The sequence below is a fragment of the Xiphophorus hellerii genome, chromosome 16 (genome assembly GCF_003331165.1).
Source record: "Xiphophorus hellerii strain 12219 chromosome 16, Xiphophorus_hellerii-4.1, whole genome shotgun sequence".
NCBI classification, from domain to species: domain Eukaryota; kingdom Metazoa; phylum Chordata; class Actinopteri; order Cyprinodontiformes; family Poeciliidae; genus Xiphophorus; species Xiphophorus hellerii.
This window is the reverse complement of record NC_045687.1, coordinates 17786558-17812081: the sequence shown is the minus strand read 5'-3', so window position 1 is coordinate 17812081 and position 25524 is coordinate 17786558. Positions and strand designations below refer to the sequence as shown.

Here is a 25524-nt window from a genome sequence, read left to right as displayed (position 1 = left end):
AAGTGGCAACAAGTAGTAACGTAAAAATAATAAATTTACAGTCAGAGGAATATATAAAACATTTAAGGCAACTGGATGGTGAGGAAGCCATTTGTGTCTAAAAAGTACAGGTGTAACGTTTGCTAAAAAATACTAGGACTTTAACTGGAACCCTGTACTTTGACGCTAGGACTGAGATTTTCAGCAGCAGACACTGCATGTTGGTTTACTGAGATACAACAGGATGAAAATGTGAAAAGCATCTCATACCCACAGTGGGGTTTGATGGAGTATCTGTGAATCTGCTGGATTGTTTCTTTTCCAGAGGCCACACTTTTAAATAAAGGTCTGGTTGACTCTAATGGAAAACTGAAAATTGGTCAGCAGTGGTTCTCCAAAACATAGGACCAGTTGAAAAAAAAAAAAGAACTGGTTCATCAGACACAAAATAAACCTTTTTCCATGGTGATAAATGATCTAAATCCTATTGAAAATCTGAGGAGCTGAACATTTGTTTCACAAATGTTTGTGTCATAGATGCATTTCCTAAGATGCAATTTTTCACCAATGAATAAAAGTATTCATGCACAAAACTTGATTCCCTTGATTTTAAAATGTGAAACTATGCGACTGATTGTTTGTTACATATTTTTACCAGGAGTTGCAAAGAATAGCGGTGAGAATGACAAACTATTATTTTATGTGTGTCAAGCTGGTTGTAAAAGTTTAATTTGATTTCTGTTTAAAAAAATATACTATGATAATAATTTTAAGTGTTTCATCTTCAGTGAATATGAGGCTATAGCAGTATTGAAGTAAATAGAACATTATTTCCCTTTATGTTTGCAACTGTTGCTGTAATTAGAAGACAGTCTTTGGAAAAAGGCAGTGTTTATCATTGGATTTAAATAATCAAAAGCCTGACTCCACTTTGCAATATGAGAAGTTTACTTTAGTGTCAACAAAGCAGTCGCAGGAATAAGCCAATCGACCCACCATGGTCTGGAAGGTGGAGTGCAGCTGCGTTAAGAACGGAGGCTTTCCGGTCAGAGCCAACACCCTCTTCTCCACCATGGTGCACTCAACGTCGTCGTCCTGGATGACCACGTCCTTCTTCAGGATCTTTATTGCGTACAGTTCCTCCGTTCCTTTACGCTCCGCCAGCATCACCTAGAGAGGAAGAGGAGAGAAACAAAGGCAGGGGTTGAAGAGACAAGGATAAAACAATTTTCCACACACTTTTCATGGTCCAGAGAGAAGAAATAATAAAAAAAAAAAATGGAGGAAAGGGAGAAAGTGATAAGGGAGGCATGGAAAGAATCCACATAGTACATTGACTGTTTCCATTTTGGGAAAATATAAAGAGTGACAAAAGAAAAAAAAAACATGATATTTTGAGATGTCACAGGTGGAAAAGAGAAACCACGGGGAAACCTTCTGACACGCTGAGATGTTTATGAGCAGAAATTGTGCTGCAAAATTCCTTTATGAAAAGATAAATATTGACAATAACAAAATAGGAGTCACAAAATCTAAATATTAGCTTGAATTGTGCATTATACAGCCTGAAAACACAGAAAAGTACTGATTCAGTCTTCTTTGTCTCACTGCAAGTGCTTAAACTAATGTAAAGGATCTACTGAGGTAAAATGTGTCAAAATGTCCAAACCAAAGATAGATCGTCTCCATCTTAGATGTTTGTATTGTCAATCTAAAATTAACTATTGAGACATCTTACCGTACCTTCAGCATTTTATGCGTTTCTTTCTGTCAGTTGTCAGTATTTCCTGCACGGGGTTCACTCTGAGAGAATAAAATTTGGTTTACATGAGCTGCAGCAATCTGAAAGTCACCAAGATATAGTGCTTCTCTAAGATCTCTCCATGGGGATTTTCTTTGCCCTTCACAATATCTGAGAAGGACACTAAGAGGAAAAGAAACATCTCACAGAAAAAATGAGAACAAGAATAGAAGGATTTTGTAACTTTGTTGTTTTTTTTACCCAGAAACTTCAGTAAGATCAGTTTTAGAGGTGAGCTGAGATCAAGGACAGTTGCAGTGTGAAAAAAGTGGGATTAAAAAGTAAGTAGGTCAAAAAAATGTGGCGTAACCTGAAGGTGAAGAAAGAAGAGAATAAAAGGAATAGTTGCTCTCGTTTTAAATTATAACGTCCAGGAACACCTGAGTAAGATCATGACTGGGAAACCAGTAAGTTAAAGAAACTGTAATCAAATCTGCAGTTCACTTTGTCCAAGGCCGGGCAGTTCCTGCTGCGTCTACACTTCTTCATGTACACACAGAGGTGGTGATTGTTTAAACTGTGTTTTCTACAGACAAATGTCAATATTTAAATGAAGATTTTTAAAATTAAATGTCATGGGCCCTACTTAATCTATGCCTATTACCACTTTCTAGGCTTAAGACACCTAAAACACTGGGATTTGGACATTTATCCTTCATTGTTCTGACTCCATCAAGCTTTAAATGTGTAGAAAAAAAAAAGAAAAAAGTAATGACTGAGACAATGTGGTTCATGATATGGTTTATCCAAGCTTTGAATGCTCTCCCTTAAAATTGTGATGTTCTTATTTTTTTTGCTCTTATGTAAGATTTACATTTTCAGAAAAAAACAAATTTTGGGTTTCAAATTAACAAATGCAACAAATCAACGTAACGTGTTGATCTGCTTTTGAATATTTACTGTATAAAATTAACTGTGATGTTTCAGGTTCTTTTCTAATTTTTCTAATCCTGCATATAGTCTCAAATAACAAACATTGATCAACTTATTTCATTTCTAAATACACCAGAAAGTCTGACATGTTTTTTGCAGATTGACCTAACAAATGTTTTTTTTTTTAAACAAACGCAGCATGTAATTAAGAGGTTAATGCGCATTTTTCAAATTGAACAAAATTGAAAATTAGCATCTCAGGCGCTTGTGCTTTATACATATTCAAGTATGATAATGCTGTGAGATTATTGGGACCGGTATCCTACTTGAAGTGTGGCACAAATGGATCCACTGTGTGTGAAGATGTGCCAGTGTGTGTATTCGCCCATCTGATGATGTGCAATTTGTACTTCTGCACAGAAGGCTGACACAGATGAAAACATTTCAACATTGAAATTATTGGAGACCTCTAGCAAGAAACATATGTGTCTGCATGGGTGTGTGTGTGTGTGCATGAACTCGGCGTATGGTGCAGTGTAACAATATGTAAAAAAAAAAAAAACGCTTTAAAAATGAAACAGCGACACCAAAGGACACCATCTGGCCCAAAGTTCATTCACAGAACTGCAAGGACACGCTCAGAGAAAGAGAACAAACGATGATGGGGAAACCAGAGAAGCATATCAGAAATGAAAACACTTCAACAAGCTAAACATGCGCAGCACAGCGCAATGAACCGAACCGAGTCAAATGCAGAAGTGCGTTTCTCAAGGTGAATCTGACTCCAAAGTTATGCGTAGTCTTGAGAGAGCAGTGTGAACTGTGGCGTGTGTAAGTGGTTCATTCATGAAAAGTTATTCGGGGTCAATTGCCAATAAGCAGCCCAGAGGATATTAGCCGACGTGTGACGTAAACAGCGCTGAACACTGCGTGTTTTCTCTGATGACCTTGGAGAGCGACTCTATCAAGGCAAAATTAACTAACCAACACTCGACAAGCACTGGATGGACCCGCAAGGCCTTTGCCATCATTCTTATAATATATGCAGCAACCTTTCTATCCACTGAGCTGCATATAATTAAGAAGAAGAAAAAACTGAGGTGAAAACCATCTCTTTTCAGGAGAAGTTGCAAAATAATGCAGCACCTTTAGAAAAATACTAATTTATATGCTTAGAGGCAACCTGGTGATGTATTATTTACCTATTTATTTATCTGCTGACAGCTACTTCCAGCAAGATAAGACCGTAATCCGATGATATAAAGAGTCACCAGGTCTCAACCTACACAGCGCCTTTGCAATGCTGGAACATCATGGATGTTCAGCTGGCAGATCTGAAGCGACTGAGTGATTAAATCATGTCAACATGGACCAAAGTCTCTCAGGAATCTTTTGACACCTTACAATGTCACGAATAATTAAGGTGATTCTGAAGGCAAGGGTCAGTACAATGTGTAAAGCATTGAAAATGTGTTGAGTAAGCTTGCAAGAGATTGAAAAGCTTTCATTTAAATCAAATGAGAACAATTTTCTAAACCCGAGTAGTTTTAAAGGCTAAGCCTAAAAAAAAACAGCAAATGAAACTGAAAGTATCCAGCAGCAGAAAAATATTAAACAAAAAGTGAGAAAAATCTGTGAATTATAGAGCCAAACTGTTCAATTCACTTAATTTTTCTAGTGTCACAATAACACAAAACTACATTTTGTAAACCTGAATCAGTCTCAACTAAAGTAGCCTTTAGGTAAATGTTCAAAAATAGGATCCATGTGTAGCACTCCAGCCATTTCTCTTATTTTTCTACAGGCATTTAGTAATCACAGCAAAAGTCACATTAACACATATTCAACTTTAATATGCTAAAATACGCCTGAAGATTTTGTAACTGTATGACTCTATGACATTATTATGACGTACAGCACTTTAATCGGCCTTGTTGCTGAAATGCACTCTACAAATAAACTTGACTTGACATAAAGCAGACATTTTAAAGGAGCAAATCCCAGTTTTCATTCTCTTCTGCAGTTTGTTTCCAACATTTTTTCAACTGATTCAAATAAACAAAGAAACGCAGGCTCTTCTCTTTGGCATTTGCCGCCTCTCCCTCACTGTTTGACACTCACAGGGCAGACAGCAAATTGTGGTCAGTGACCTTAGATGAAAAGAAAGCAAGGTAGGAAGCCATTAGTCCTTTATCACACCAGGTGCTAAAAAAGTTCAGCCGCTGCAGTGTTGTTCTCCAACACAGCACGCTTGCCAGACTAATGTGAATTGCCATGGCAGCATGAAACCTTGTAATAAGAAAACTCTGACCTTATGCGTTCACCTCATCCTCTCAGTGTAATGTCTAATCTAGCAAAATGGCAAACATGTGTGACTGAAACTCTATATTGAGGGCTAGTCTGAGAGAAAGAAAATGGCTGAATGTATAGGAACAGCATATATGCAAGCAAGATGGAAACAATTTATTATGTAACTTGCTGACAAAAAATTCCTTGAGGCTTTTTGCCTTTAATTCAATGCTTCATTTAATCTATGTGATTGTGTGCTGCTTAATTGTCATATTGTGTTACGATGATGTTTATCCCTGTCAAGAGAGGAAGATGAAAATTAAAACGTACAAAATGACAAAAAAATATTTCCAAAATACTTTAGTTTTCCACAACAAGACATTTCTGCCCTTTGGCATTTAAAATGCTTCTATCAAAGAGAGGCATACTCTGAATCACCAATGCGCAAATTCAGGTAGAGTTAAGATGTCAAATATGAACCTGCATGGATTTCCCAACACTATTCCTATTCTCAGATTCTGTATAAATCATAGCAAACAGGGCTTTGCAGCAAATACAGCAAACCTCTGTAAACCAGCGAGCCTTCCTGCTGCAAAAGAAAAGCCTGCATTGCTCGACTTTAATGTTTTCTTCTCAGACATTAACCTTTATTTATATCCTCCGTGTTTGCACGAAACACATCAGAGACGTTTGGCATTTATTTTCCTCTGTCTCAATAGTAACATTTTTTTTTTTTTAAATCAAAGAAGAAGCTAACAGGTAGTCTGCATCAGACCGTCTACTGTCAGTGGGCTAACAAATACATGCATTTCTATATTGGAAACATCTGTTAATATGTGTCTTTTATTACTAAAACATATAACACTTTTTTTGGTTCTAAGCTTAAACTTCAAACAGAACATCACTCATCTGGCCACGGAAAAAAACCAAACAACAAAAAGACCCCCATAAAAACAGCTCTGAGGGATTCATCCTCAGCCTCCCACACAGACGCCAGAGAAACCCTTAAAGTGCTCCGCGTCACATGAGCGTCCGCTTCTGCATTTTTCGAATGCGTTCCCGGTAGAGAAAGACGCCTGCGTTCGGGAATGTCCTTTTTTTTTTATTTACACGCTTAAGCATGTGAGTCAGGTACTCCGCTAATGACGACTCCAATAATGAATGAGGCTCTCCGCGGTGACACATCAGTGTAGCTTTAAATCCCTGTTACCATGGAAACAGGCAGTTGCTGTACAGGTCTGACACAGACAATGGTCTTTTTCCCCCCTCCCTCTCTCTCTGTCGTGCTCTTTATGTCACTCTCAGTCTTTCTCCACCCCACTGCTCCGTTCATCTTTGGCTCCCAAAATCCTCCTCTCATTCTTTCTCTCATGTCGCATCTTCCTGTTCTGCCCGTTTTTTGTTTTTTTTGTCTCCCAAATTTCCATTCATTCTTTCCCAACACCATTCCCCTCGCTCTCCCCATCTCCGAGGACCCCTCACACCTATCTCGCTGACTCGCTTTTCATTCATCCTGACGTTTTTACCTCTCTCTCGATTCATTCATGTCAGCCTTGTCACCACGGATCTCATCGCCTTCTCCCTCTCCTTTCATCACTTTCCCATGTCCTCCTCTGTGTCTCCTTCCCTTCATCCATTTCTATCTATCTGTACTTACTCTTTCTGTGTTCGTCTTCTTTTTTTTCTGTGTAAATTTTTCATCCTTCCATCTCTTGTTTAAGCTCAGTCCAAGTCCTCTGAGGCGGTCACTACGCCACCCTGTTAAAATAGTGGTTTTGCATATGCATGATGGCTGCTTTGCATAAGCTATACCCTTCAGGAACTCAGTAGCTGAAACCAATGTCTTTCTATTATTATAGCATTTTATTACAATTTGTTTGGGAACTGCAAAGATTGTCTGAAAACAAAATAATGCATGAGCCACAGCACACAGCGGACAGGTAATCAGGAGTCAAACAGTTGTTTAAGTGACAAAGACAAGGTAAACACACAAGGACACGTAGTTCTCACCTTGCCAAAGCTGCCCTTGCCCAGCACCATCAGGAAGTTAAAGTCGGATAGCCTTATGCGATCCTGGTTGCCGTTGGAGTCGAACCGGGAGGCTGCGTTCGCTGACTTTCCCTCCGTGTTTTTGCCCACTGCGATTTTAGCCCTCTAGATGGACAAGAAAGATAGAAATATATAGAGAAACTGTACGTATAATAAAGGGAAAGAGAAATAGGAATATTGTATTCTTTTGTTTCAGTTTTTTCAGTATGTGTGTGTTTGTAATCTTTATGGTTTTCCATTTCTCAACAGATAAAAAGTTCTGTTTTTTCACAAACACGTCGACACTCACAGGAGGATTTATTTTAAAAGTGTTTGCTTTTGTCGGAGGATTTTATTACACTCTGAAATGACAAAGATTACAAATGGAGAAATGGCTTAACAATACACTTGCATCCATAATAAATTAGACAAACCTCCATCGAAATACTTAAGAATTTGAGAAGCTAATTAAATGTTCCAGTCCAGCATCTTTTGATTTGACAGAAAAGGAACTGGATTGACGATGCAGCTGAATTTAGTTAAAGTGTGAAAGTCTTGGGGTTGACTTCTACTGACAAAGTTAATACACAAAGTCTAACGGTTCAAATTTGTTGTGATTGTTGTCTTTAAAACATTTGAAACTTAAAAAGGCCTTCATCACCTCCTTTCCCTCAAGCTGGCTCAACCAAAGTTCACTTCTCTTCCCAGCTGATTCAAGCAGGCTAGCTTCTTTAAGGTAGGTTAAGATTGTGAAGCTAAACAGTCAATAAGCTTAAATCAGTAAGATTTAATTAACTCTTAATAAATTAAAGCAAAATTAGTTTACAAAAATATGGAATACAGCCAGTCACCCAGTCCAGTGGGACTTGAGGTTCTAATCCGAGCAGTTCAAACATTTTTAACACTCACAGAAATGTAATGTAACATTAATATTTTTTTATATAGTGTTTGACTGGAACCTTCTATGAATTAGCTCTTGTTTTGCCAAATCCACATACTGTATATAAACCTTTATGAGTGTGTGGCTGTGGTTACATGGGAACATGCATCTCATGTCACCAACGCGACCTTTCAAACTCTCTGTCTTTGTCTGTGTCTTTTCAGGTCTTTGCTTTCCTCCTGGGAGCTTTCCCCCTAGAGCTATCACAAGAGCTGGTGTATTTGTTTATTAATGTGCGCCGCCAATCCCAGCCACCCAGAACCACGACCTTAAGGAAAAGCGGAGACAACAATAGATAACGGGTAAGAAACGCACAAGACAGTCCAGAATCAGAGGACAAAAAACAAATAACAGGAGGAGAGGAAAAAAGTAACATGAGGACAATAAAGGGGAAGGATTCAAATAGGCAATTGCATCACCACATTTAAGGAGTATTATTATGTTCTATTTTTCCCAGTGCATTCCCCTTAAGTGTTGCAAACTGCAACTTAACACACTTTCAGAAGACGACTCCTGTTTGCAGCTTGCAGTCAGTGTGACAAATGGAGAAAAGAAGAAGGAAGGAGGAAGGAAAAGGGAAAATCACGGAGTGGGGTGATCCTCATCACTGCCAAATGTGTTAATGAATGGGCCTACTGGTCAGGCCCCCCCCAGCATCCCCACCCACCCACACACGCACAAACACGTCTGGACCTGCCGTGTGCCAAACCGGATGGTGCTGTAAGTGTGCCTGCCAACTGCTAACAGCTCTCCCAGAGTGGCTCTCACTCAGACACACACCCACACACGCGCCTGCACACAGAGTGGCCAAAGTCAACTGCTCACACACATTCCCAAACACACAACGCATTTAAACGCACGCAGGCGCACACACACACCTCAAATTTCTGCCGTAGCTCCTCGTTGCCCTCCTCTCCCTCTGGAGCCACGGGAACGTTGAAGTACTCGCCTTCTTCCTGAGAAAGGAGCTTAAACCTGAAATGAAGAGATATTCATTCTTACATGATTGATGATTGACTTACATACATAACCGGGGGGAAATGGTTATTTTTTATAGGGCTAAAAGGGAAACATTTTTCCCATAATAAAAATAACTTCTCTTGGCTGAAGCACAAACCACACGGCTTCACCAGTGCAGAGTTTTTTAGAGAATTGATTTATTGTCACAGATCCTCCGGTTTCACCTTCAGCAACCTGAAATCAGATAAACGCTCCCTGAGGTGACAGCCTACGTCGAATGTTGTTGTTTTTTCTTTAACAAAAATATGTGAGAGCAAAATATGTTTATGTTTCAATCAAAACCAAAATGCGGTTAGAAATGATGTATCCCAGCTACAAGTCGTCTGCAAAAGTGTTCATAGTCGTTTGATGAATCCTCATTGTGCATTATGAGAAATGTTATGGTACAGAATGGCACAAAATGGAGTATAATTGTAAATTAAAACAAAAGTGATGTATGGTTCTACAGTTTTTTTTTCAGGAAATCTGAAAAATGCATTAATATTCAGCTCCCCCAAGTCAAGACTTTGTAGATTCACGTTTTGCTACTTTTGCAGTTAAAAGTCTTCAAGGAGTTTGTCTCTACCAGCTTTGCACATTCAGAGAATGATTTTTTCCCACAAACCTTTCTCAACTAAAAGCCTAAACCCAGTGAGATTACACTCTCAGATTTGTCCCTGCTGAAGAACAGAATTCCCACAGAATGATGCTTCCACCACAAGGTTTCATGGTGGGAATGGTGTGTTTAGGATAAAGAGCAATATGAGTTTTCATCCACATGCAGCATTCAATTTAATCCTTGTCTCAATTTGACCCAATTTGCCTTCTACAGGTTTGCTGTGCTTCCTACATGGCTGGCTGTAAACTAGAAACATGACTTTCTTTCAAGAATGTCTTTCATCTTGACAATCTTCCATTAAAAAAAACAAACATATTTATAGAGTTTTTGCCATTTACAGAATCTACCCACTGGTCTCTGAATATCTGCAGCTCCTCCAAAGTTACCAGGAAGAGCTTCTTGCCTGTATCTCTGATTAACAATCTCCTTGCCTGGCCTGGCCAGGATAACGGTACAGCCAAACCTTGTTAGGTAGATTTGCCATGCTCTTTCCATTTTCAGACAGTAGACTAAACAATACATGAGATGTTCCAAGATTGGCGTATTGATTTATAACCCAACCCTGATTTAATCTACTTCACAACTTCCTCCCTGACCTGTTATGTTCCTTGGCCTTCATGATGCTGTCCGATCCCAAACATTGTCCAACAAACCTCTGACATTTTATTTCTATAAGACCCTAGTTCCTATTTAAAGTGGCATCTGCTAGCATCAATATGGAAACTAACAAATCCAATCAAAGATCTTTTAGTCTCTCTCATGCTGTCTCTGTCCCTTTCCTGTCATGCCAGTAAGTGTACGGAGCTGCACAGAGGTGGATTAGAGGAAAACCTGCATCTTAAAAGGCTCACTGCGAATATCAGGTGTACCGAGGCATCCTTCCACCTCCCAGTCTCACCTCAAAAGTTGGCATCTCATTAAAAACCCTGACAGAGCAGTGTCAGCAAAAAAAAAAAAGAGAGGAAGATTTAGAGAGATAGTGATTGGGCTGCAGACACAGAGGGAGAGGGATGGAGGGAGGGGGCGCGCGAGGGTGGAGGAGAGGAGAGATAAAGAAGCAGAGATAAAAAGACAGGGGAAGAGCTACTCTGGCACTAAATATAACCAGATTAGGAAGAAGAGCTCCAAAAAAAAAGAAGAAAAAAAAAGTTTTTTCTCCTATGCTACGGTAATGAACAAGGTCACCTTCATTCTCCCTCCTGCTCTCTTGTGTTCGCCGCCTCAAATGTTTCCACACCCCTACTCCACCCATTCATCCAGCCTCCATGTCTTACCAGCCGTCCACCCCTTGCTTTTGGAGCTCTGAGATGCCGAAGGACAGTGATCCCATGAAGTCGTTGCGGCTGGTCAAGTCCCAGTCCCACACCTCTACCGACAGGCGGCGGTCCTTGTCATACTCCTTCAGGTGGCTGGAGGAGACACGGGGGAAAGTTTTGTGCGTGGCGATATTCTCCGAGATACAAAACTCTACTTTGTGACATTACATCATGTACAAGTACAAAATGAAATTCAATTCACTGCTCATTGTTTCTAGCAGCTAGCATGACAATAGTGCATGTATGAATTGGCAAAGCCTTCAATTAAGAGGTAATTGAATCAGTAATTATTTCTGATTAAGAGTTATCAACTTAAATCCTATCTGGTGTTTATAGAAGTTTCTGGTGAACCAAAGTTCAATGTGCCTACAACCAATATTTTTGATTTTATAAATACGTTTTTGTGGAAAATGCAAGAATAGACTTGTAACATACAAAACAACAAGTGACATGAAAGGAATCCACCGAAAGAAACTGAAAGGTTTAAATGGTGAAACTTCTTCCAGTATTAATTACTACTTACTGGTAATCACAGGAACATTAAGCAGCTGCGTCTGATCAACTAAATGTGAAACAAACTTAAGAGAACAGGAAATAAAGCAGAAATGGCTAAAAACTAGCACTCACAAGGGGCGGTGGACAGAGATGAAGGAGAGCTAAGACAATTACAAAACACAGCAAAAGAATGCGCAAAAAGCAAAAGCCCCAAAACAACTATTTTTTTTGTCTTTACAAACTTGTTTACTAAAGCGCGATGCTCGCTTGTTTCTTATTTTGGTGGCTTGAAAGATGCACAAAGTTCCTCTAAGCCTGAACATCTGCACTGAAATGCCTGGAGTTATCAGTCTTCTCCCGAACTAATCGTCGTGAGGATTATCAAGGATGCAGCAGCAGCAAAACAACCCCAAAAGCAAGGTTTTACAAGACACAGGAAGCCAGATGTTCTCATCCGAGCGCCGGCGGTCACTTGAGCATGGGAAGAGCGGTACAATGCAGCGGCCTGAAAGTAGTTCTTTCATTAAGAAGAAGACATGATATTAATGAGAGCAATAAGAAGCCGTTAAACTTTCTTACAATTTGAAGGTCTCGTTCCATGTGGGGTTTAGGCAGCACTTTATAGTCTTGGTCTTCTGTTTGCTTTCACTGCGTGGATCTGGGATCAACTTCAGCTTCACGTATGGGTCTGACAGACCGTTGGGGTCCATAGGAATCAGATTCCTGGCCTCTTTAACTGAAGAAAGCAAAGTAAATAAAAAACAGCAGGTCAAAGTCACCAATAATTTAACTTTTTCAATTCTCACTGTATTTAAAAAGCATTTGTTGGAGGGACAGTTGTCTCTTTTGTGGTGGTCCAGGGTTGCAGCATCTAAAAGGTACTGAAACGATTAGCTTAAAAAGAAAGACGTTCAAGTTGCCTATGCTAACTGTTTGGAGTGAAGTAGAAAACTGAATTTGGATAGAAATAAAATAACACGGCACAGATCATAAGGACAGGAAATTAGAGAAGTAGTGGCATATTTTTGCTATTTGAGTCAGATTGATGGAGAATTCAAGAGGAAAGTGCAGTTTTTTGTTTTCAACATAAGCGTTACTCAGAACCTTTGTGACAAAATGTGACTGCAGTGTTCATAGATGTCGATGCAGACAAAGGAAATAACCCTTCACAGGGTTGGAAGATCTGATTGTAATGACCGTGGAACGTTGCCAACTTCAATACTAATCCTTTCGTTGAGACAGCCTGTCATCGAGAGGCAATTGTACTCCATTAATGTAATAAAAATGTGTGTCTATTTGCCCCACTGTGTGTATGTGTTCAACAAATGTTGTGGGTCAACCTGCAAGTTCACATCGATTACCAGAAGAGATGCTGGTGCATGTTGGGTGGGGTAGTAAGTTTTTCCAGCCATGATCCACAGTAACACTGTAAGTACATATTAGTACATTTAATTTTGGTTCATTGAAATCCAAAAAAAAAGCAGACCAATTAAAGCGATGTAAGAAGATACACAAAGGAAAAAGATTTATAAAATGTATAATTTTAAAAAAAAAAGTGGTTTCTTCTTGAAGATGCAAAACCCTACATAAGTTACTTAACAAGTCACATGTGTTCTAATACAATTTCTTTAGTCATTCATTAAATTCTAAATTAATTAAAAATAAACTATTACTAATAAACCCCTCGCCCAGAACGTTAGCTGGAGATGGGCCCCAGCACCCCTCCCAGCCCCACTAGGACCAGGGTGTTAGAAAATGGATGGATGGATGGATGGATAACTAATAAACTAGTGCAGCTAAAACTTGCAAATTTTGTTTCACCAAGTTTAGATGTTTATGGCAGCCTTTTCATATTTACAGGTTAAAAAACTGTGTATTTTTACAATGCTTTTACACTGTGATCTGGTGAGGAGTTGGCTGCTTTTATCTGACCTGGCCATTGTCTTCCTATGCAATTCCGCTTGATTCTCATCTCTCTTCTCTACTTTGGCTGGAATTTCTCCCATTAAGCTGAATTTCTCTGGTAGAATCTCAAATGGGCCAATCAGAAATCAGAAAGAGACGTTGTGAACGATTATGTTGATTGCCTATGTACTATTTTTTTTTGTCAGGCTAGCTTTTATAACGTTTTTAGCAAGATAAGAGAAAAATGACAATCTACTAACTACTGTAGATAGTTGCCATGCTTTTTTCCCCTCCATATTTCAGTGAAAGAAAATCATGTACTTGTCCCATAAACATCTAAAGGTCTCATAAGGTGGCATGTAAGTTTCCTTTGAACCAAGACAGAAAGGAGAGCTTCCCAGGAGATCAGGAAAAATGCTGCCGCTAAAGCATTACTCTTCACTAACCTCCAATAGGTTAACCGCAGTGAAGACCCCAGCATTAAACTCTCAGCAGAGCGGGCCAATAAATATTAGATGATGCCAGTTAAAGTGACCATCAAATAGCAGTGGAGGAGAGCTGTAAAGAGGGCAGAATACCAAATAGTCCCAGAGGACACAGAGTAAACAGCAAAGATGTGTGCAAATTTGTTGTTGTGAGTAAATGAACGCATCTGATCGAGCGTACATATCAATGGAAGCAAACGGAACAGCAGATTACTTTACAGTGCCACCTTGGATGTTTTATTTTTGTAATTGTTTATGTAAACTGATTGTGATCAACACAATTTTTGACCAAAAAAGAAAAAAAAAAAAAAACAATGGTCTGATGTCTGCATGAAACCTAAGAGGTTAATGTCAAAGTGAAAATTTATTTCTACAAAATAATGAAAATTATTAGAATGTAGATCACTTAAAAGCAGTGTTTGTGTCTCAAATGATTTTAGTACTAAGACACCCAAACCTGGAGGATTCATTCACTGGTTAATCAGTATTTCTGGATATTATTAGAATTTTAATAGAAGCATCTAAGTGCAAAATGTACCTGATTTTTCATTAACATTCTTAGCAAATTTAGTGACAATCTAGTGACAGGTTTTGATTCAAATAAAACAATTTAAAATACAAAATTCAGTTCAAAATATAACATTTTGATATCTATCACTAAGATCATTTCAGAAGTTAGGTTTATTCTGAAAAAAAAACCCCATTAAAAAGCCAAAGATACAATTTATTTCTGACGCTCTTTCTTTTTCAGCCTATGTTGAGTAAAAGTCACCTTTTTTTAGCAGTAAAGTTATATATCATTTTTTATAATATTCTCTGTGATGATAGAATCAATTTCAGTCAACAGAAATCAACTTGATGTTTACAGATAAGGGTTTTCACACAAGGAAAGATGCTCGCGGGAACTTTAAGGATTTTGGTGAAGATGAGACAAAGAGTTATGTTAAAATAAAGCAATTACTAAACAGAAGTTCAATCTCACCCAATCTAATTGGGGTGCTTCTTTAATTATGCAGTTTGTTTCTGTTTGCACTGTTCCCTAGCACAATATTGAGCTCACAGAAATCACCCTATTCTAATGTCATCAGGCATTTCAACAGCTTACTGAGATCTAAACTAGAAGGAAAAAATCTTCACTTGTATTGAAACGCAACTAATCCAGCAGCTTCTTGTCATTAAGCTTTTTGTTTCGATAATCTCAGGTACATCAGTTTTTAAATAAAATATGATTTAGCATGATCTTATACTTGGTACTTATGAGAAGGAAGATTATGGTTTGTTCATTTCAGCTGGAAGAGATGCCTGTTATTGCATCCACAGGACTGGCAAATGCAAGTGATTCACAGCAACAGCATCACCAATAACATTGGGATAAATTACTTTAGGTGTTACCAGTCAGGCATGTAGCAATGGATTAGCTACCACTCCTTCAGGCATGTTCCAGAAACCAAAGAAGTTGCCAGCACAATGTTATACTACCAAGACCTCACTACACAAGTTTTGTGCATGCGTAGAAGAGTTAAAGATTAAACAGGTTGTGATTTATGATGTGCTCCTTGTCCGGTGTGAAGGGTTTGAAAAGTCCTGTGCACTTTTAAACCAGTCTTTCAACAGCTGATCACAATAACTCCTTTCCCATTGAAGGTTTGTTTACTAAACTATTTCTGTCTTGCACATTCTCTTACGGGGGGCGACACAACGAAAAATAGCATCCAAAAGATTTTGGTTCGATATCCTACACTGCATTTGCCGTGCTGGAGACCCTTTAAAAGAGAGGCCAGGCCCTCTCTGCTCCCATGAGCTTTGTATCACCATGAACATTGAACTACCTACGATAAGAGAAAGTCTGTGAAGAATCTGTTGCTTTACAACAGCAGCAACAGCTTCAAGAAATCCAAAATCGGAGTCAACACAAACAAGTCTCTCAGTGGAGCAGCCATATTTTGTTTACCAGATCCTGCTTTATTAAGCTTAAGGGAAGATGCTTGCACTCTCTGCTTCTTATTCAGCACTGAAATAAGAATGTTGCACAGGGCTCCACACTGATCCCTGTCGGGGAAAAAATGGAACTGCCTCTGGCTTCTACCATTAAAGAGTTATCTCATAAAACCAAAAAGAAAATAGCTAGATGTTGAACAAAACCTTTAACAATGTCCAGATAATTTTTGCCTGGACATTTACATACTTGAATTAGTTTGCCGTTCTGGTCTGCTAAGTGGATTTACTGCTGTCCTGGCAGTGTGTGTGTGATAAGTGCACTCTCTTATCATTCCCCACATTAACGAGCAGTTAATGATCCCGTGTTGGAGCGTGGGAACCAGAACCAAAGATGAGACTAAATCACACTGAGCAGCAGGGAAGGAGAATTCAGCATATTGGTTCAAGCGCCAAAATAATATTCATGTCTGATAACACAGAATAAGACAAATATTTACTGCATATTGAATTTAATACACTAAACTAAAGACATATTACAGATGCTTAAGTCAAATTAATTTAAAGATTTAGTTGAACTTTTTTCTATTCCTGCTTTTCAGGTTTTCCACTCTCAAGTCAGCCATTTAGAGGTAATATTACTGTAAAGAAAATTTATAAATATATTATGGTAATAGTAGTTATAATGTATTATAACTAAGGTTTATTATAAATCAAGATATATTTCAGCTTGATGCGTGTACTGTTAAAATTAAGCTGACTTCTAAGAACGCTTGTTATAGTCCTCTGCTGCCTCCTTCAGGTGAAAATAGGCATTACACGTAAAAATTAATTCTATTAAACCAACTCTACTTTTTATTTTGGGCTCCTTTTAAATATAATAGATTAAAAGCAAAACAATTTTTGCTCCAAGCTAAATTAAGTCAAGTACATTAAGGTAGTTTTGTTCTTTGACAACAAAGGGACACATTTTTGCAGGTTTTTATTTTTCATAAGAAAATTGAGAGAACAACAAAGAGTATAAATACATGAATAAATTCATAAGTCATAATTAAAATTTCTTTCTGATTACCTAATAAAATTCAGAGTGAAACCCCAACTACAATACTTATTTTATAGATATTACTTTGGTAAGAAATAAAATATTCCTGCTTTGTTGGCAAGCCCTTAGTTGATGTTGGCAAATTTCAGCCGGATTATTATCCACAACAGTAATCTGATTGTCCAGTTAATTATTCATTTGGTAATTTTTAAATGGTTCTTTAAAAGTTCCAGAATGTCCAACTGGTGTATTGTGAATATTTTTGCAGATTTCATTTGGCAGAATCTGAACAAGCAAAACGGGTCCAGAATTACTAAAAGTACATTTATACCATGTTCAGCAATACAAATATTTCCAAATGTACAAAAAGAAAGATAATACCTTAACTAAATAAAAGCTTAACCTTATCTTAAAGTAGTATTATGTTAAAATAGCAAATGAATTTTAATATGGATGCACATTATATCGACACTAACACTGATATTAGTCATTTTTTATCATGTTACTGTGATGAATAAAACTGGACCACTATTTACAAGCGATATTTCTTCTCATCTTGTTGCCGTTTATTCTGGAGGGGAAGTGGAAGAGGTTGGTCATGTGGTATTTGTTTAGGGAATTATTTTATTTTCCCAAAACATTTTCTGAATGTCTAATATCTAGATTCTTATTTAAGGAAATTATTGCAGAGAGCCTCTTAAATGGAGGGTGCAAGTTCAAGTCATGTTCTATTTCAAAAACTAAATGTACGCCAACTTTAAACATTCGAAAGGACGAGGGTTTGGGCTCATCGTTTTGCCGCAACACCCGGTTGTGTTCAACCTTGTTCGACAGTCGGTGTATGGTACCTCAGTTTTGGATTGGGTGCCTTATGTGTGTTCGAACAGGACAATGAACCAAAACACGACTGAATACATATTGAAAGGCCTCAAGCCTCAGATATGGCCCTGGCCTCACCTCCATTCAAATGTTGAGCAATATATTAATAATAAAAGAAAAACAGATCGAAGTGTACGGTTTCTGAAAAAAAAAGAGCAACTAAAAATTCAGCCACAATTATGACATAAGAAATTAATACCTATAAAAAAGCATCTGGTTTCTCTGTAGCTCGATAAGGGACTTTGAAATAAATCAAATAAATCACTAACAGGCCTAAATGATTTATTTTAACGGCGAGTCTCCTGGCAAAATACCATGAACCAAAAAACAAAAGATCAATCCTTAAATCATGAAGCAAGTATTCACGCCTTCATCTCTGCCATCCTTACAGCAGAGGGAGACAAACACCTGCATTCCTAACACTTCCAAGTCGATGTGTTTGTGTTTTTGCATCTGCGCGTTTTCCTGAAATACACTCACTGGTGACGGTGAGAACGTTAGTCTTGACCTCGGCGGTGATCTCGATGCGGCCTCTCCTCTCAGTGTGGTCCGTCCCACACAGGTTCGGCACATTGGGCACACAGCGCTTGTGGATGTTCATCATACAGTCTGAAAAGCACATGCAAGATTACATCAAGAGTAAACTGTTTGTGTTTGGATATGTTTGAAGGAAGCCACATAGTAATCCACATGCAAATAAAAGAAAATTTGTAAATATTTTCATGTAGATATGAACAAAAATGATCAGGTTTGAGAGGCTATGTGCAGTTTGGAGCACGTACGGTCGCATCTCATCCCCTGGTGGATGAGGCCGTAGAGTAGGGAGCCGCAGTGGTCGCAGAAGGTGGGGCTGGAGTAGGTGTGGATCTTAAATTTATGCTTTGCCCTCGGGTCCTGATGAGAAACATTAAGAGAAACATTAAAAACTTGACAGGCACTTAAAAATATCCTTTTTTATCGGAGCAAACATTTCACAATACACGATTAAAGAAGGGGAACTTTGCAGAATCAAAGAGCAAATAAATGATCTTCCGTCTCTTTCACCACAAGCCATTCATCTCAGACTTTCCTCTGCTGTGAACATTTACAGGAAGTTTATATGGGGGTAGGTGAATGTAGAGGGGGGTTGACTGTTGTCTGATAACAATAGCTTTCCTCTGAACTGCTTTGATTCTCATCAGTTTTGCGAGGCAATAAAAGCAGCTCCCTTCAGAGCCTGAGTGCGTGTGCACGTGCAGGTGAGCGTGCGCGCAGTTCTGTTGGCACAACTGTCTTTAATAGGAAGTCAGTCTTCCGTGAAGTTTGATACTGGTCTGTTGAACAATCATGAACATCCATGCAGCTGCTGGAATGACACGACAGGTTTCTAGGCACATTTTATTCAAACCACGAAGAGAGATTTAGACCTGGAAATTTTAATGTTTCGAAAGAGAGACGAAGTTTTAGAGGCAAAATGCATTCAAGTAAAATATCTGTTTGGTTTAATTTTGCATCCTAGCTCAAAGATTAAGCTCAACCAATTTTAAGCAGCAACATCGTTCGCCATGAGCAAACAGGCCAAAAGCTGAACCGTTTCAGCTGCTGACTGCTGCAGATGTTGGTGGTCACGTATTGTGCTGTAAGAAAAGCAATACTGAAGGAAGATTTTGACATTATTCATAAACTTCTTACCTGTCCTCTTCTAAAATTTTGCTAAATTGTTAGCTTTTGGTCCGTTCAACTTGGGAAAATTCTATTCTTTTTTTTCTGGTTTTGCTGTATGTCTCCACCATCTTAGCATATTTGGAGACTTTTTATAACTCAAGCTCAGTTAGATTGGGTTTTCACAGATCTCAATCAAATTTAGGTATGAACTTTGACTGGGCCATTTAACATGGATTTCCTTTGCTTAACCATTGTATGATGATGACATTCTTGATCTCTCTGCTGAGTTATATGGTGTTGTGGTGTTGCTTTTTTCCCCCAGTAATGTTCTTAAACAAACTGCTAAGGCTTCACAGATTCATACTGTGGTCAAAATACTCACATTTGGACTCTACAGTATTTATTAATTCAGTGACATTCTAAAGACTAATGGCCACAAAGGAATTTACTTAATGTGTCAGAGTGAAGGGGCATGACTCACTCAACTCTTACACTTAACTCATTCAAGTTAAATAAGTGAGTTGATCTAAAATTCTGCCAACATTGAAGTTTGTGATAAAATGAGGATGAGTTCAAGGGATATGAATACTTTTATTGTACTGTCATTCTCAAATAACATCTAAGAATTGCAAAACGAAAAGTTTAAAATTTCTGACTAAAGTAATTTAGGTTATTCATCTCATGTACATAAACATCTTCTAAATAAGTCATTGTAAACTGTTAAACTGCGTACTGCGAGTGCTTGATGGATCATTTTCATGTTATGGTCTACAGTCATTACAGTGAGAGTTTTTGACAATTCCTGCAGTGAAGAGAGAATACCACCTGCACACTCTTTGTCTTCCTATTGTCTGTGACTAAATCATTTCTGCACATTAACATTCATAAGTTGCTTTTAACTGTACATTAGAGGTTTTACGTGGGAGTGTGGAGGGCGGGCCATATCTCCAGGTGGACTGTGATTTCTTAGGGGAACGCTGCCTTCAGGTTTCGGCATCATTTCACTCTGAATCAAAGGACCTGTTTTCTTAATAAAACCCCTAATATGCTCCCCCTCAATTCTCAAACAACAAAAAAGCGATTATAGTTATTTTTGATGTTTTGCCGAGACTGATATTGGTTACATTCTTTGAGGTGAAAATTGTACAACAAATCCTCTTTATGAAAATATATTTAAATGTGGAACCAGGGAGAGGGGGAAACACAGTCTATTTTTGTCTGCTGTCTATCAAGCGCCCACGTGAGTTCATGCATGTGTGAAACCTGCAACCGCAGTGGAGAGAATACACACCTGCATCTGAGCTCTGTGGTAGTACAGATGTCCAGAGGGAAGCGACATATTCTCAGTTCTTGTGAATGTTCAGAACTTTCAAATCAAAAGCCAGAACAAATTATATGCCTGAATTGTTGCTCTAGTCTGCATTTGTCCTGGGACTTAATGTAGCATTTTGACCATTGCCTCAGTTATACTCAACATCTTCAAATTATAGGAATGTCTTAGTATGTCGTTAAGTTTGAATCATTTTCATATCTTAATTTTTCTTTTCTCGTCTTTCAGAGGAAGAAATGAGCAGCTAGGAGGTACAGTTACGTTCAGTTCAATGTATTGTCCAACAAAATGGCCTAATTGGAAATTGCCTCATAACCCTTCTGAGATTGATCTCTAAGGTCAATGTGTGTAAACAAACATCTCTACGCTCCAGTGCAGCAAACAGCTAAAACTCCTAGATTTACAAAAGTAGCTGTTTTGACAGTTATGAAAACTTTCATACAACCATACATTTAAGGTATGCATTATAAGGTCCATATTTTATTTATTTTTTTACTTATTTCCATGTCGATGTCTATCCTTTCCCCCTCTCTCCATTCCTTTGTTTTATCACAGCACTCTCCTGTCCAATTATATTTCCTGCCAACGGCACTAGTCATCTCCCGCCAACACACAAATCAAACACATGCTGTCATGTTATTGGAAATACTCTGTGATAGACAGGCTTCAGAGTCACTTAGTTGGTGAAGCAAAAATTTATTTTCTTCCTTGAAATTATCCACACAGGAAACTTTTAAATCACGCCTATGCCCATTTTTAGTCATATTTAAAATAAATGTTAACTGTGCAGCACATTAATGATGGTAATAATAATAATAACACATTTTGTTTAAATGTGTTTTTCAAAACACTCAAGGATATATATTGTACAAACAAGTTAAAAACAACAAGTTAACTACCAGCAACTTAGATAAATAAAACATTTCTTCTCTGTTCTTCTCTGTAAAGTAATGCTGGTTGCCTGACAATGTGATGTTAGCTTGTAAATTAGCTGCATTACAAGCCATGCTATTTATTTTACCTGCAGATGTGCTAACGTTTGTAGCATTTTGCATTATGTTTGTTTCAAAACAGAGTAATAATTTTTTAGCATTTTTTAGCATTTTCGTCATTTTTTTCCCCCATCACTGGTAAAAGTTTAAGCAAATTCCTCTATCCAGCCACAGAACACAAGAGACAGCTTGACGTAACAGGTGGCAAAGGGCAAATATTCCTTTACATCTAAAATGCAAAAACTGTTATATCCTGTGTAAGCTTTTTCCTGCAGTTTTGAAACCATAATTTTTACGCCTGTACCGCTGAACCTTGAAACCATAAATCAGTTCATGTCCAACACGACGTCTGTAAAACGTGCGCAGATGTTCTATACCATTAGCAAGCTGTGGGCCTGAAATGTAGGTTTCATTAGAGGACATCATCCCTCGACTTCTCCCACAGGGAACCCATTCTATTAACCCAGATCTATAATTGAATTCTTCTTTTATACATACGTAGCTGACGGAAGGGAAGAAAAATGAGAGGTAGTATGGGAATTAAGGAACTACAGACAGAGAGATGATCTTGCGCACACCAGGATGAACTGTTTTTAGATTTGACTGCATCACTCTAAATAACATTATACATCTGTTTCTAAATTAATGTACATCTTGGTTATTTTCCTTCCTCTCGGTAGGAGCTCTTATGCACAGATATAAGTCCTCCGCTCCATTTCCATCTCTAATAATAAAGTAAGCAACTAGTTTGGAGCAGAGCTAGCCTACATTCCCAGGGACGGAGGTCATAAGGTCATGAACTTATTAAAGAAACAATATGATGATGGTGACACGGCCCCATAATTAAGAGCAGAAGACCCCTGGGTGGATGAGCTTTTAAAATAGACAACGTATGCGGCGTTTTCAGGTTTGTTTTAAAGGGAGACAAGTGGGAGATATTTTCATACAAGGGGAGAGCTACAGTACATGTCTACCAAATATAGAAATGTTCAAGTGTCAGAAATGAAGCCGGTGGAAAATAGAAAGAAGATGATAGAGGTGGATGGTGAGATTTGAAGTGACAAATGGAAAAAAAAAAAAAAAAAAACAGCAGCTTAATGCTGGCTTAAAAATAAGAGATGCCCAAGAGGAGATTTTTGGATTAGTTCTTTAATCAGTTAAAAAAAATTAAAAAAAGCAGATGAATAATCAAATACTCATTATATGTTTCACCCTATAGGAGATTAGTTTATTTTTTATTTGAATAATAAAATATATGGCAAATTGAAGGTCACTTATTTATATCATCAAAACTTGGCATTTTACCTGGGATGTGTAAAATGCATCCCAGGTAACTTCTTTGTATTTTCTGCAATATGCGGTTTTCTTTAGTAGTTTTGTCTTTAACTTGATGTTGCAAGTCTGAACTGGATGGGTTAAACCCAAACGCGTAACATGACGTCAGACTAATGTGATGACAAACATGGTGCACTAGTTGGTCTCGTGCTTGTCAAAAGCAGTGACTTTTTTCTGGTTTGTGTTGTGTAATACTGGACCAGACAGTTTTATGATTTTGTGATGGAAACAGAAAAAGTGGCGTACCGAACCTCACCGACCAATGCCGTACCGCTCAGTGTAACCGAGGCATTAGAGACAAACATAACAATCATGTTTTTTTTTTTAACCATGAATGCTAGGGAAGAACATGAAACAAGCCTTGCATTAAGACTGTTGTGAATAAGCTTATATAAAATGGACTTTTGCAATATTTAATACAGAAAAGTTTAAAATTTTGAGTTTCTAAAAAAATAGATGCTGGCAAAGAGATGATGAAGAAGAAATGTTGGAGAAAGAGCTTGGACCTTTGTGAGTTTCTGAAACTAAAATGATAAATGAGACGCTATTTGAATCATGGCACCAAGAAAGAAATGCTAAAGCAGTCAGGTGAAACACAGGGAAAAATAACAGAGGTGGGTTTTAGACACAGATACAGCCTCATCAGTCAGAAAACCAAAAGGCAAACACAAGTGCTTCCTCTGGAGGCGTCTACGCTCGTCAGGCTGAAAGGGCACTCCAGAGGGAGGTGCAAACAGGTGGAACTTGAGAAGGGTTTTTCAAGCCCACTAACGAGAAAAGGCCAAATCATTAGTTTCCCTGAGATGAGAACGTTTCGTTTCTTGAAGACCCGTGATTGAGCGCTTCTTAGAATGCTTTAAGAGTAGAATGACAACAAAGAGCCCGAGTTTTTCTCTGAAATCGCAGAAATCTTCCTGGACTGCATGTATTAAGTTTAACTCAGTGATGAAACTATAGACTCGCTTTCTGACATAGCTTCTTTCGATAGCATATTGACAGCAGAGTCAAAAAATGTTAAAGAAAGTCCCATTAGTCATATGACAGTAATAAATTTACTGAGAAAAGTAGAAACGAAAGAAGTAAAAAGGTTTATGCAATCACTGCTTCTACTACTTAACACATATTTCTTGACGCATATAGTGACTTGCAAAAGAATTTATATTTCTTGAACTTTTATGCATATTTTCACATTACAACCACAACCTTCAATGGATTTTATGGACCATTGAAGGTCAGTGAAATCCATTTTATTGGATTTTATTGTGATATGTGATCTTATAAGACCACATATCGTATAAGATACGTGGTCTTATGCAAACGTGTTCTCGTATGTACCTCCTTTTACCCCCGACTGAAATAAAGTGAAACTAATCATCTTCAAAAGCCATCTAATTAGTTCATAGACCTGAGAGGTTTTTTAGAAAACACAACTAAACAAAATGCAATGTGAAGATCAGACAGCAGACAGGATAGGAATAAAGTTGTGGAGAAGAAAAGAAGAAGGACGAGCAAGAAATACAATATTTTAAACCTTGAATATTGCACAGAGCACTGTTCAATCCACTACCTGAAGGTGAAAAGAGTATGATGCAGCTGAAAACCTACCAAACATATCCATGTAACAGGATTGAGTCAAGAAGGTCATTAATCAGAAAAGCAGCCAAATAAAATGTGGCTTCTCGGGTAACTCGAGGAATTGAAGACACATTTGGTTCTGGTTGAAGAACCTGCTGATAGGTTCACAAATCTAGCCTTTATGGAAAAGTGGCAAAAGACTTTAGACTGAGGTGGAATTTCACCTTAGAGCAGGTCATGAACCCTAAGCATACAGCCAGAGTTACAATACAATGGTTCAGATCAAAGATTTTCCAGGTGTTGGAATGATCTTGTCTAATTCCAGACCTAAACTTACTCGACAATATTTAATTTTTCACCTGTTAAAAATGTTTTAAAAATCACACATCTTTCCATTTCAGTTTACAATTTTGCATTACCTCTTGGTGGAATGTTGAAAATCTGAGGGATGTATAATTTTAATAATCTGACTGTACTCACGTCTGAGGCAGGTCCTTTGTCCGCGCCTGGACAAGAGAAAGTGACAAACTCATGGCAGCGTTTATGAACCACGAAACAGCACACTGTGAAAAGAGTGTGAGAGAGAAAAAATGCATCAAAATTCAATGTGAAAATTTCACATTTATTAAATTTTTCTCGCAACAGTTGTCAGTAATATACAACATGTTAAATTCTCCCAAAACGAGCCTCAACATTTCAAACTGAAGCTAAAATGGAAACCAAAACGTATCAAAAGAAGAAGAAAAAATGGATTCTGTACGATTTAGATTAAACTGAGCTGGAACAACGCTTCTCAAACACCACATGTGTATTATTAGTCTCTCGCTGAGGATGGAGAGGTCTATTTCCCCTTTTTCTTTCAGCTTAAATTACTAATACCTTTAAAAAAAAGGCAAAGAGGAAAGGCAAGTATATCTGTACACCACCATTATATACAAGACAGATTAAAGTGTTTAACCACAAAAGGAAATGCAGTGAAAAAACTTCACTAAAGGCATGAAACAAAATGAAAAAGTAATTTAAATGAAGAACGAGCATTTACTCTTAAGCAGAAAGTGACAAA

General features: G+C 38.0%; 1 protein-coding gene across 3 annotated transcripts in view; it reads right to left on the bottom strand.

Annotated features, from left to right (window-relative positions):
- prkcbb (protein kinase C, beta b) overlaps nucleotides 1-25524 on the bottom strand; it is an 89038-nt gene that overhangs the window by 26975 nt on the left and 36539 nt on the right. For all 3 annotated transcript variants that reach the window (XR_004342463.1, XM_032588177.1, XM_032588178.1), the window contains exons 3-10: nucleotides 24942-25024; nucleotides 18368-18479; nucleotides 18066-18194; nucleotides 11919-12075; nucleotides 10803-10937; nucleotides 8789-8885; nucleotides 6953-7096; nucleotides 976-1149 (exon numbers count right to left, since the gene is read on the bottom strand). Coding sequence is in view for 2 of the 3 variants with exons in the window: in XM_032588177.1 (XP_032444068.1) it covers nucleotides 976-1149; nucleotides 6953-7096; nucleotides 8789-8885; nucleotides 10803-10937; nucleotides 11919-12075; nucleotides 18066-18194; nucleotides 18368-18479; nucleotides 24942-25024 (1031 nt within the window). In the remaining variant the exon portion in view is untranslated. The remainder of the gene's footprint in view (nucleotides 1-975; nucleotides 1150-6952; nucleotides 7097-8788; nucleotides 8886-10802; nucleotides 10938-11918; nucleotides 12076-18065; nucleotides 18195-18367; nucleotides 18480-24941; nucleotides 25025-25524) is intronic.